This window comes from Panthera tigris, chromosome C2, assembly GCF_018350195.1.
Source record: "Panthera tigris isolate Pti1 chromosome C2, P.tigris_Pti1_mat1.1, whole genome shotgun sequence".
NCBI lineage: Eukaryota > Metazoa > Chordata > Mammalia > Carnivora > Felidae > Panthera > Panthera tigris.
The window spans coordinates 94,687,609-94,700,023 of record NC_056668.1 but is presented as its reverse complement, the minus strand read 5'-3'; the positions used below and the strand labels follow the sequence as shown (position 1 = coordinate 94,700,023).

The following is a 12,415-nucleotide window of genomic DNA, read 5'->3' as shown; positions in this document are numbered from 1 at the left end:
CTGTGAGATCACGACCTGAGCCCAAATCAAGAGTTGGATGCTCAACAGACTGAACCATCCAGGTGCCCCTCTAGCACTCTTTTAGTTGACACTGCAGAATATATATTCACTTTTGATGGGCTTCAAAACTCTCACCAATCCCTGTTGGGCTTTAAGCCCTAAAAGAAAAAAAAGAACATTATTTTAGAGCAATAATTTTGAGAAAAGACAATGGCCTAGGTATTTCAGAATGATGCATGTGTCATTCAAGCCAAGCCAGAAAAGGAAAGCATTTTAGAAAGCAGTAGCTCCTGAGGAGGAAAGGAAATTACAATAGCTTCTCCTCTAAAGTCTTAGATAAAAAAAAAAATAGACACAGGGCTAACGGTTGTGTACATGAAAGGGGCTTTTTGCCACCCATCACCATTCTAACTGAGAAATACAAAGTCAGCTCTTTGATGAAACAACATCCGGGTTCCTGCTCGCCATGGAGCCTGTGGTTTGGGATGCCGTTTCTGCGTTTGCCTGCTGTTTAATTACAAATATTGTCTCTTTTCACCGCCAGGCCTCAGTGGTTACCAGCTGGTAACTCTCTCTCTTAGGGATTTCAAAGGGCCCTTGCAGATAAACGGGTCCTCAGTGTCAGGGAGGTGAAGCATATGGAAGTAATGGAGGCTCTGTGGACATTTTGGTTGGAAACACCTTCCTTGACTAGTCTTGTTTCAAATGGCGTAAAAATGGAGTACTGCCATGAAGCCCTAGTGGCAAACTTTGGAGTGTGTGTCTCATTCGTGCCCCCTCTCCCACCAGCATAAGAAATTAAGGCCATCTCTGGATTGGTCACTAACCTGGAAGCTTACATCCAAGAGGGGCCATTAACTCCACCTGGATTCAGTGAGCTGGTCCCTTCCCTGCCTTCAGACGTGGTTCCTGACTTCTGACTTTTCCACTCTGAGATACAAAATTAGGTCAACCTGTGGCTGACCCGCCATGGGCTTCCACTGACATCTCAGCCCCTGGTGAAAGCTGGGGTGAGGGGAAAGCCACTTCCTTTGGTCTTTTAGGCTGAGTCTCAAACTCCTGTAGCCTCTGTTTATAATACAGAGAGAAGGTAGCCCCTTGTAGACTTCCAACAAGTGTGATGTGAAGGAGGTCAAGTTGATCAATTCTTTTCAGGAGAATAGGGGAAAGACATTTCTTTGAAGGAGTTCATGTTTTGTTTCCCAATAATCACTGGCTTTATATCTAGACAAATGGATCGTTAAATTCAACAAATTCTGCCCCCCGCCCCCCCCCCCCCCAGCACAGAGCCGGATGCAGGTCTCAAACCTACAGTGAGATCATGACCTGAGCTGAAACCAAGAGTCGGAGGCTTAACCGACTGAGCCACCCAGGTGTCCCTTAGCCTAATTCTATCATCCAATTCCTTTCTCCAGTTCAATGTGGCCTTGCAGTCAAGCTGAGTAAAATCTGGAGCTGAGGTTTTACTGTTTAGATTAGTTAGATATAAAAAGTTGTTAGGTTTGGTCGTTTAAACTTATTGTTGAAAATTATAAAGTGGTTGGGGCGCCTGGGTGGCTCAGTCGGTTGAGCGGCTGACTTCGGCTCAGGTCATGATCTCACGGTCCGTGAGTTCAAGCCCCGCGTTGGGCTCTGTGCTGACAGCTCGGAGCCTGGAGCCTGTTTCGGATTCTGTGTCTCCCTCTCTCTGACCCTCTCCCGTTCATGCTCTGTCTCTCTCTGTCTCAAAAATAAATAAACGTTAAAAAATTTAAAAAAAAAAAAAGAAAATTATAAAGTGGCTGTGAATAACTTCGTATTGTCTGTCTACACGTTAAATGACTATACTTTTCCTAGGTTAACGATGAAATCAGGATTCAAAAGAAGAATCAACCATACATTGCTTTAATTTGGATATATTTTCCCCTTTAATGTATTAAGTCAATTTGAAATGTGTATGTGATCTGTTAGCTCCTTCCACAGGCGGATGAGGCCACTGGCCCAGCTTCTTAAAGTCCAACCTGACTCATACCTTCCTCATTTCCCCAGTGCCTCCCCACCCAGAGAGAGCCAGCCAGTTTAGTTCGCTGTTCCAGTCTATCAGTGAGTAAGCCCTGACCACCTTCTCAGCATTACTGCTTACTGTTCCATATATAAATCGTGCAGACAGCATAAGCTCCTGTCAAACTAGCTTCTTGCCTTCCCTTGAAGGAGGCACAGTACAGATTATTAGTCACAGTACAGATTACCAGCCAGTCTCCATCTTATGCATGCTGTTTCTCCACTTGGCAAGCCTCTCCCCCATTTCTACCTGGCAGAATTCCGCCCATTCCACAAGGCTCAACACAAGGGCTGCATTCCCTATCATTTTTTTTTTCTCCAATGGAAGGAGGTCTTTTCCATACTTGAACTCCAATTTCACATTGTAATTCCCTCATCTCACCTGTAACCTTCACTATAGTTTTTATTTATATATCTTATATATCCTGATTTCCCTCATTTCTTATGCCATAGCACAGAATAAGGACTCCACAAAAAATTGTTGAATACATGACATTTCATTTTCCTTTCATCCATCTATTCATCCATCCATCTCATCATCAGATATTTATTGAGCATTCACTATATGCCAGGCACGTGTTTCTGATAAAATCTAAGTCTGAAGCTTATATGTGGGTTTCAATAGTCTATGCTATTCTCTACCCTCATGGGGAAAGATTTGTTGTTATCATGCAGAAGTATTTCTTCTTGTCATTACTAACAATTCCATTATTTTTCAAGTTGCCCCTCACTGGCAAATCTAGCAATGCACATAAAGATTTTGCGTTTGTGCACTAAACACACTTCTAGATTTGTCTTATCCTTTCTATCTCTATTTTTAATTTATCCAAACTCCTCACTTTTTTTTCGGTATTATATGTATTTTAATGGCCACCTCAAAATCCTTTTGAAATGAAGCAGAGTACCGATAAATAGAATACAATTACAAAAAAAAAAAATCAAGTAATTGGTTCCAAACTACTAATTTGCACAATGAAACTTCCCTGGAAGAGCTTTTGCAGCAGAGAAGAATTCAATAAAATGTAGGTCTTCCTTGAACTCCATTCAAGAGGGCTAAGTTTCTTCAGTAATTATAAGGTGATCTCACTTTTAACATGATCCCAGAAAGTGGTCTTGGCGAAATTGTTAGGAAACACTAATAGAATCATTCTAGTCATTGACGGTATTTGAAACTGCATTCTGAAATCTGGGACCATTGCACAGAGGCTGGGAAACATGAACAAAACATGTCAACTTACCTTAAGAAATCTTTTTCTATCATACTAAGTTTTTTGATTTTTTTTTTTAAAACCAAGATTGCTAGGGAGATGACTAACTTTAGAGAAATGAAGAGGCCAGGATTAAGAAAAGAAGGAGATACCATTTGGGAGAAATGGCTCCAGAAAAAAGAGCAGCTCATAGGACCTTCACAAAATCTATATGCCAGTGGTGTTTACCGAAGCGTGCGTTCTCTCTCCTCATGCTACAGAAACTTCGTACATCTGCCACCAGACTATTGTAACCTTAACACTCAACCCTCATAGTAAAAGGAAGCTCTTTCACCCATGTTAAGATTTTGTTATTTTGCATTCATATTTCTTTTGGGAAATTTTTAATGAATACAGCCCCATCTCATCTATCTGGATATCTCAGGCTTAGCACGTTATTATTTGATTTAGTCAGATTTGTTGAATCTCAAAACTAGTTCAGAACTTTGTATTCACAAAACATTCCTGATAATTAGCTTACGGTTCATTCCCACGACTATATTTCACAGACCAGCTACTGTATCTTTATGGTCAAGTGTAGGGGAGAGAAGACACGGCATTGCCATGCATCATGTTAAAATGACAGAATGACCTCAGGGAACCAGAAATCTGAACAATTAATACAGAAAAAGAAGATCTAGAAAATAGGAGTTGCTTGAATTTATTGGCGTACATTGGCTATGGGTGTGATATGCAATTGACTTAAAAGCGTGTTAAAAAACTAGTCTCAGTTGACCTTTAATTTTAAGCCCAGTGTGCCATCCACGAGGACTCAGGCTTGGTGGTTTTGTCTGCGTTTGGCAGGCGTCAGAGCTGTGCCTTCCCTGAACTGGGAACCCCAAGGGCACAATGTTACACTTCTTTCCCTTCTCATCGCTTAGCCCTTGGTACTTTCTCAATCAGTGTTCACTGAGTGAAAAAATGGAATTTGCCTCTTCTTCAGAATCCTAAAGCATGCCAAGATGGCAGGAACCTCAACAGTTAAGAAAGAATACACTTCACATTAGTCGATGTATTCTGGAAAACTTTTGGCATAATGCTAGATCCGGGAGAGAGAGGGCACGAAATTTGCTATTTTGTCCCCCTTTCAGGAAACTCCCACAAAGATTTTAGCTCGACTGAAACTGTGCCTTCATGTTTTCGCATGCACATCTCAGTGCAGCCGTGGGAATCCCTGGAACCCAAGAGGAGAGATTAGAGGCCATGTGCTTTCTTCCTGCGGCACGTTCTCTCATCTAGGTTATTTCTGAGAAAATTCTTTTAGGAGCCCCTCTCATGGCCCAATTTAGACCTTACTGGGTCGGTGTTTCTCTGGGCTTCAGTGAATCCTGCTCTGGGAAATAACAGACAAAATACATGTCTAAAAGGGAGCTACTCCAGAAGAATAAGGTTCAGAGGTGAAATGTGATCTCTTGGAATGTGATTACCTAAGTAGCTGTGCTTTCACATCTTTGTTTTCAGAGGAGCCCCCACCAATCAAGTGGTTGCAAATCTCAACAAACTGCACAATTTATAATTTTGGAAATCTGAAATAGAATTTGCAATGTGATCTCACTGGCTGGGTCACTTCTCCTTGTAAAGATTTTTATCCGATTATAAAACAAACGGCCTACTTCTTCAAGGCATATTAGTGCCATGAAATCATGCTCCAACGTTGCCCTCTTTCATTATATCAGCAGGAGCTTAGGGGCTGGTAAAAGAAAAGGTATGACAGAGAGTTAATTTCTGCCAATGCCCTTCTGGCCTTCGCTGCAAGAGATGCTTGTTTAATTTTTTCCCGGGCACGTAAGTAGGCCTTTGATGGTGCTTCTCACCATGTTGTGGGGTCTGTGCGACTGCTTTATGGTAAATCTGAAACCTCTGGGGAAATGGTCTCAGAGTCCCTAACCTTTGCTGGTTCCTGAAGTTATAGTGTGGAGACTGAGAACCTTGGGGAATAAAAAGAAGCACGCGTCTTCTCCCATGAATTCGTTTTTGTGAGATCTGAGGACAAAGTGTTGCTGGCTGAGGAAGTGCTAGCACCCACCTGCCCACCCCCTGGGGAGCAGTCCTCAGCCCACCAGCGCTGAGAGGATCTTTGCCCTTGTGATCCCGGTGCCTGAAAAGCCGCCCTGTGCCCACACCCGCCTGCTTTGGCACATCTCCAGGAGGAGCTGCAGCCTCGGTGTGGCCCAAGAAGTTAGCCCCTTGCTTCTGGGGTCTCAGTAAGAAGCAGAAGGATTCAACCAGCAAAGCAAAGGCCTGGGAAACATTTGCTGCCATCAGCTCTGATGGTTGCACCTAAGATAGAATTTCTTGTAGCCTCCTGTTTAGTTTTTTTTTTTTTTTTACAAGGGAATCGGTGACGAAACCCAGGTTAGACCCTTCAACAGAACTATCCTGAAGAGCAAAAGTAGCAAATGAAGGGCTATGACTGGGGACTGACTCTGGGGGAAGGCTGGAGTTTTGAAATGAGAGCCAAAAAATGTTTTCACCCTCTAGCCCACAGGTTAAGTTACTGAAAAGAAATCACCATCGTGTCTACACGTTTCTTGTGTGTTTACTCCTACTCTGGAGAGTAATCTAACTCATCATTTGCAATCAGGGCCTCTGAGTTCTGTTTGTGTTTGCTTTTGCTCTTTGCTTTGCTACTTGTCCGGGTGTTTGCCTTAGCATCTGACATCTGTTGGTAATAGAAGCCTTTGTCCTCGGCGGGCCCGCCCCAGTTCTCCTGGCTTTCGCCTTCGGTGGCGTAGGAGAAACCCTCCTCCACCGAGAAAGGGTCATCCACGTCGTAGCGCTGGTACGTGCTTTGGTGCAAGGCTTCTTCTCGAGCACTGATTTCCAGGGTGCTGTTCCAGATGCCATACCCAAAATAAATGAGCATACCTGCCGGAGGGAAAGGCACAGGTGAATAAGCAGTTGCTTGGGGATCCATGGGACTAGCGGGGAGATCACTCAAATGGTGAAAGCAGGGCTGGGGGTGGATGTGTTTTCTTTGGTCTGCACAGTGTCTGGAAAAGACTCAAAGTGGGATATCTTGCATTAAGCAACCCTTATTCACAGCTTTCCCTAAAAAACTCCGAAGGTCTGACAACCCTGTCCCCACATTTCTATATGACAGTTTTAGCTGGAGGTGAGAACAGCTGCCTCTTTGGACAGAATGTGGGCTCTTTAGTCGCCTCTGTCCCCACGTCCCTGTTGACATCCAGCCCACTACACTCATGGAGGTGCCAACCAGGACTTTGAATTTTCCACCCTGGCTTAAATATTTATGGATCACCCACAGTGCGTCCCCAGCCTTCTTACAGTATTTTATTATCCCACGCCTCCACCAGGGGACTCCCTCTTTTATCTTACCGTTGAGCAATGTGCATATATTGCCCTATGGTTTACCTTGACATTTTTCACTCACCAAAGGAGTATTATTATATTACTGCCACTCAGAGCTGTTTACTTTCTTCTGTGGGCTCTCAGAGTGTCTGGAGCATGCCACTGTTACGGCCCTGAGAACATCTATTGTGTGGTTACCTGCACAGGGTGGTTCTGTTTTATAGACTCTGCAGAAAACTGGCGCTTAATATTTGTTGCATGAAAGAATGAGGACTCCTGATGAGCATGAATTTTCCAGTGCAACCTCCTTACTTTGATGTCATTCCAAGCCAAGGAAAGAAACGTGTCTTCCTAATTGATAGGTAGCATTAATAAGGGCTAATGTTTCATTTCTATTATAATTTTTTTGAAATAACAAAATAGTTTGAGAAGCCCCGTTTTCCACCTTGAAAAGCTCATAAAGGCTCAGGGCCTGGAATGGGTGAGAACCATATCCCTGGGAGGTCATAGGGCATGATGATTAAGACTGTGAGCCATGGGTTCAAATCCTGCCTCCCATCACTATTAGCTGTGTAACCCTGGACCAGTTACTTAGCCTTTTTGTGCCTCAGTTTTCCCTTTTAGAAAACCATAAGATAGATACTGATAACTTGGGGTTGCCATGAGGATGGAATGAGATAAGCGGTGGCTTTCAACACTGGCTTCACCTGGAGGGTCACCTGGGGAGTTTTTGAACCGCCCTTATACCCAAACACCACCCCTGGAGATTCTGATTTAATTGGCCTGTAATATAATCGAAGCATAGGTATGTTTTAAGGCTTTGCAGGTGAGTCCAATGGTCAGCCAAGGCTGGGAATCCCTTAGCTCAGGAGTATAAACCTGAGGCACATACTCCATTGCCGACTCTGGACACATTATGGTTTGGCCACTGGATGGCACTCTGTTATGCAACCCCCTTCCAGACCCCAGACACCCTCTTCCGAGTGGCATTAGCACCTTTGACTTTGCTAATGCTGCAGGCATCTGTAGAGCTGTTTGCATAGAACCTTAAGGTCAAGTGTGCTTTCCTCTTTGGTACTTGAGAAATCCTTCTCCCTTTTGAATTTGAAGTGTGTCTTTTTAAGCTTAGATTTCTCCCTCCCTGTCTCAAATGACTTTCTCCTCACCCCTTCCCCCATCCCCCAGTGAAATCAACTTTCCAGGAGCCAAAGTAAGCAGAGATTTATAGTCCTAATTGGTAATAAATCCTGGAGTTAATCATTTGCAGATGTAGCTATTCTCAAATAGCAACTTCATTTTTCTGAGCACGGATCTTTACTCTTTCTTGTCTGGGGGCGGAGGGTGGCCACGGGGATAGTTATCATCCTTGTGTAGCACAAGGCATCCAGACCTCCTCTAAAATGGTCAGTATGCTGCAGCTTGAAGAATGCCTGTTTTGGAAGCATGTTTGAGATCTGAGAGTAAATTTCAGGAGACTAGGTGGGATCAACAGGCACACACCTTTTTTTTTTTTTGGCCCAATTTTGCTTTTTTGTTATTTTTTGTCTTAGACATCAAGGCAGGTGTCAAATCTTGCCTCCTATTCCTGCTTGGTATCTATTATATCAATTTTTTGCATCTCTGATCCCCTTCTCAGACCCTATTTATAAGCAAATTATTTTCCTACTGAGCTTAATACCATTTCCCCCCCTTTTCCCTTTGCCCCTAAGTTTTCTGCTGTGCCATTACGTGGCTCATCATTCAAGCACTGGTTTGACATGTATTCCGACAGACCTTCCCATGCCCCCACCAGAATTTATGGAAATTCTCTAAGAGCCTCATAGAATCCTAGATATATAGAGCTGGGAAAGAGGCTGTGAATGAATGCAATACCTTCCCTTTACAGAAAAAGAAACAGGCTGAGGGCAGAACCAGCATTCTATATGGATAGAGAGAAGGCTCTTGCATACCCAGTCCTTCACACCTCTCCTCCGCAGGCTGGTGTATAGACTATGCATATCACAGTACATATTCAGTGAGAGGTTATGTCTAAAATAACAAAAAGGGGCACCTGGGTGGCTCAGTCGGTTGGGCGTCCGACTTCAGCTCAGGTCATGATCTCACGGTTCGTGGGTTCGAGCCCTGCGTCCGGCTCTGCGCTGACAGCTCAGAGCCTGGAGCCTGCTTCGGATTCTGTGTCTCCCTCTCTCTCCGTTTTTCCCCTGCTCGCGCTCTCTCTCTCTCTCTCTCTCAAAAATAAATAAAAATTAAAAAATTAAAAAAAAGAGGTTATGTCTACATTTGTTGTTTGGGAATGGCTGAGTCTGAAGGAACGTGTGTGTGTGTGTGTGTGTGTGTGTGTGCATGAATGCATTGACTATGATTACTTTGAGAAAGCAACCTATGGAAATCTGCCATGTAAATATTTATGGGCCTTTTAATGTTTGCTCTACAATTTCAAAGGTGCATTATTTTGTCTTCTAAAATATATTTCAAATATGAGTGCTCTGAACCAAGAAGTGACTTGTGCATGCAGCCTGATGGAATATATGGTCAACCTGGGCAAAGGTCTGGTGTTCTGTCTGCCTTCATCCTTCTTGCTGGCTCTTGAGTAAATTCAAGAAAAGTGTTGTGAGGGGCGCCTGGGTGGCTCAGTAGGTTGAGCGCCTGACTCTTTATTTCGACTCAGGTCATGATCCCAAGGTCATGGGATTGAGCCCTGTGTCAGGATTTGCACTGAGCATGGAGCCTGCTTGGGATTCTCTCTCTCCCTCTCTCTCTGCCCCTTCCCCCCTTGTGTGAGCTCTCTCTCTCTGTCTCTAAAAAAAATAATAATAAAAAAAGAAAAGTGATGTGAAGCACTGAGGATTGAATAAAAGGAAAAATGTAGGTGGACAAAGAAACAGGAACAAATGAAGTGAGGAAGGGAGGGTAGAAGGGAGGTAGAGAGAGAGAGAGAGAGAGAGAGAGGAGAGAAGCATGTACTACCATCTGTCACACATAAACAAAGGCTTTGTGTCGGAGGAGTAAACAGAGCTGCTAAAAGCCTCCTGTGTAGAAGCAGGGTGTTTTGTTTCTGCTCCTTTCTTCAGCTGGCTTACAAAACTAAGCATGAGGTAGTTTCTGAAAAGTCTGTGGGGATTCTGGGAATTCTGAATCATCTAAACTGAACTTCGCACAACACCTCCGGGTGCTGAGGTCCTAATGATACATTCGTTATGTTGCGCCTTTCCCCCAAGAAGCTCAAAATGTTATACATATGTTATCCTGTTTAGATCCCTCCTTGCCTGTTCAGGAGTGTGTGTGAGTGTGTGTGGCCGGGAGTGGGAAGGTTGCGATTACGTGCGTCGCACAGACAGGAAAGTTGGGCACGGGACAAAATAAGAGATTTTCCACAGCAACATGGTTAGTGGTTGGACTGTGGATCCTTCGGGGTCTCTCCGTGTCCTGATCCAGGGTGCTTCTGTTATTTCTCTCACCTGCCAGGGCTATAGACTGATTGCAATCAATCTTGCTTAACTTTTTAGTTTGAAGAATATCAAACATATATCAAAGTGGAGAGAATAGTATAAAAAACCCCATATAGTCATCACTAGTTTGCTCCTGATATCCACCCACCGCTCCCTTCTCAGGTTATTTTGAAACAAATCCCTTCCATCCTATGCTTCACCTGTAAATAAATAAGTACGTATATTTAAAATAGCATTCTTTTTAAAGTGTTCATTTATTTGTTTTGAAAGAGAGAGTGCAAGCAGGGGAGAGGGAGAGGGAGAATCCCAAGCAGGCTCCACACTCAGCATGGAGCCCAATGCAGGGTTAGCTCCCACAAGATTGAGATCATGAGATCACGACCTGAGCCGAAATCAAGAGTTGGATGCTCAACTGACTGAACCACCCAGGTGCCCCTAAAATAGACTTCTTAAAAATACTTAACTTACTATCATTATCACATCTAAAAACTAATAATAATTCCCTAAGATTATCTGATATGCAGAAGTATTAACATTTCCCTGAATTATTGTGCATGTGGGGGAAATACTCTTTACCGTATGAGGCTATAGACTTACTCCAATGATGCTATCACTGCTTGATAGAGTTTTGGGGCACTGTTATTCAAGTCATCACTGGGGCTGGCATCATATTCTTTTGCAAACCGTTACAGATGGCAAAGTTAATCTTTTGAGAGAGGATTCGCTTTTGGCCTAAGCCAGAAGTCATTTGGAATGAACCCTTAAGAATGAGACGGCTAATTGACATTTGCATATTTAATCCTGCTGTGTCTTAAAAACTTATATCCATTGCTTTGTAGTTACACGTCTTATATCTGTGATAAATGAAAGGCAGGGGTGATGCTAAAAATCAGAGGGGGGTTAGCTCTTCTGTTGCCGTAGGGTCTTGGAAGCCCCCCTGGTGGGCTGGAGTTATTTTTTTAGGGAGAGGAGAAGCTCAGGGCAGCAACAAGTTAGCAGCAGGCACAGAAGGGTTTCAGTATTTTAAAAAACAGACATGGCTGTACCGGGCACATGGGCTGAATGCCAGCCCTGGTCAAAGGTAATGGCCATGAGTCCCGCAAAAGGCTGTTTGCAGCGAAGGGAAATATTCATTCAAAAGGAGGCATTGGCTTTTCTTTCAGACAGAAATTCCCTGGTGGAGAATGTGCCCAGGAGAGGTTCACGCTAGACAAGATGAGGAATCACTCCTTCAGCAATTTAGTGGGCTTTTTTAATGTAGTAGAATACTTTGTGATCATAAAGCCCTTTGTAGAAAATACTTCCTCGTCTATCATCCCAGAGAGGTTAAGAACTGGTTAATAAGTCAGTGATTGAAAAGGCACTGGAACTTTCATCTGTTGGGTCTAAACTGATGGCTGTGCCCATCCCACCCGGGCACCTCCAGGGAAGGTTTAGAAATGCCAAGCCTGCCTTCAGATGCTGGGACAAACAACAACTTACTCTACTTGTGTTGCTCCATTTGTGCAAACTAAGCAAATGGCGCCAAACCTACAAATGAGGGGGTAGGAGGAAGGGGGTGTCTCTGGATCATATGGGGAAAACCTAGCACAAAACCTCAAGTCTGAAAAGAGACTGGGTGACCTGGAGATAGACAGCAGCAGCAGATTTCTAACCTTACGGGCCCAAAGTCTGGCTGAGGAGCAGATGTTGGATCTCTAGAGTCCCCTGGGGGCTTCCTGTCCTCTGTAGGCAGCAACAAGGCTCAGGGCCAGATGAGGTGGGCCACCTGACCTCAGGCTGGGTGGAGCTACCTCTTCCTGGGGTGCACTTTCCAGCAGGAAGCCCTGCCCGCGGCAGATAACTGAGGCACTTTGTTATGCCCAGAGGCTTTTTTATTTTTACTGCTCTGGGATCGACTTCCCAAAACAGACATTTGCCAAGGCAGAAATGAAAACTAAATGGTAATGAGAAGGTGGCCTCCCCACCCACTGCCATCCCTACCAACTCCTGCTTTGCTAGTTAGTTTTTAAAATACCACCAGAGGGGCGCCTGGGTGGCTCAGTTGGTTAAGCATCTGACTCCTGATTTTGGCTTAGGTCGTGATCTCACGATCGTGAGATCGAGCCCCGCATCAGGCACTGTGCTGGGCATGGAGTCTGCTTAAGATTCTGTCTCTCCCTCTCCCTCTGCCCCTCTCCAGCTCTCTCTCTCTCTCTCTCCCCCCCCCAAAAAAAAAATACCACCGCAAGCCCATTGATTATAATAACAGTAAGGTTTGTTTAAGATGGTGTGGCCAGGAAGAGCAGGCTTGGATTGAATGGGGGGTTGGGGGGGGGGGCGTGTAGAAATTCTCTTCCTGGCCCTGCTATTGATCAAATACAAAGT

General features: G+C 44.2%; 1 protein-coding gene across 1 annotated transcript in view; it reads right to left on the bottom strand.

Moving 5' to 3' along the window:
- Positions 1-3,069: 3,069 nt before the first annotated feature.
- The window catches only part of SLC7A14 (solute carrier family 7 member 14), a 111,965-nt gene continuing 102,619 nt past the window's right edge, over positions 3,070-12,415 (bottom strand). Inside the window, exon 8 of the mRNA XM_007077075.3 lies at positions 3,070-6,155. Within this exon, the coding sequence (XP_007077137.1) occupies positions 5,833-6,155 (323 nt within the window). The 3' untranslated portion in view covers positions 3,070-5,832. The remainder of the gene's footprint in view (positions 6,156-12,415) is intronic.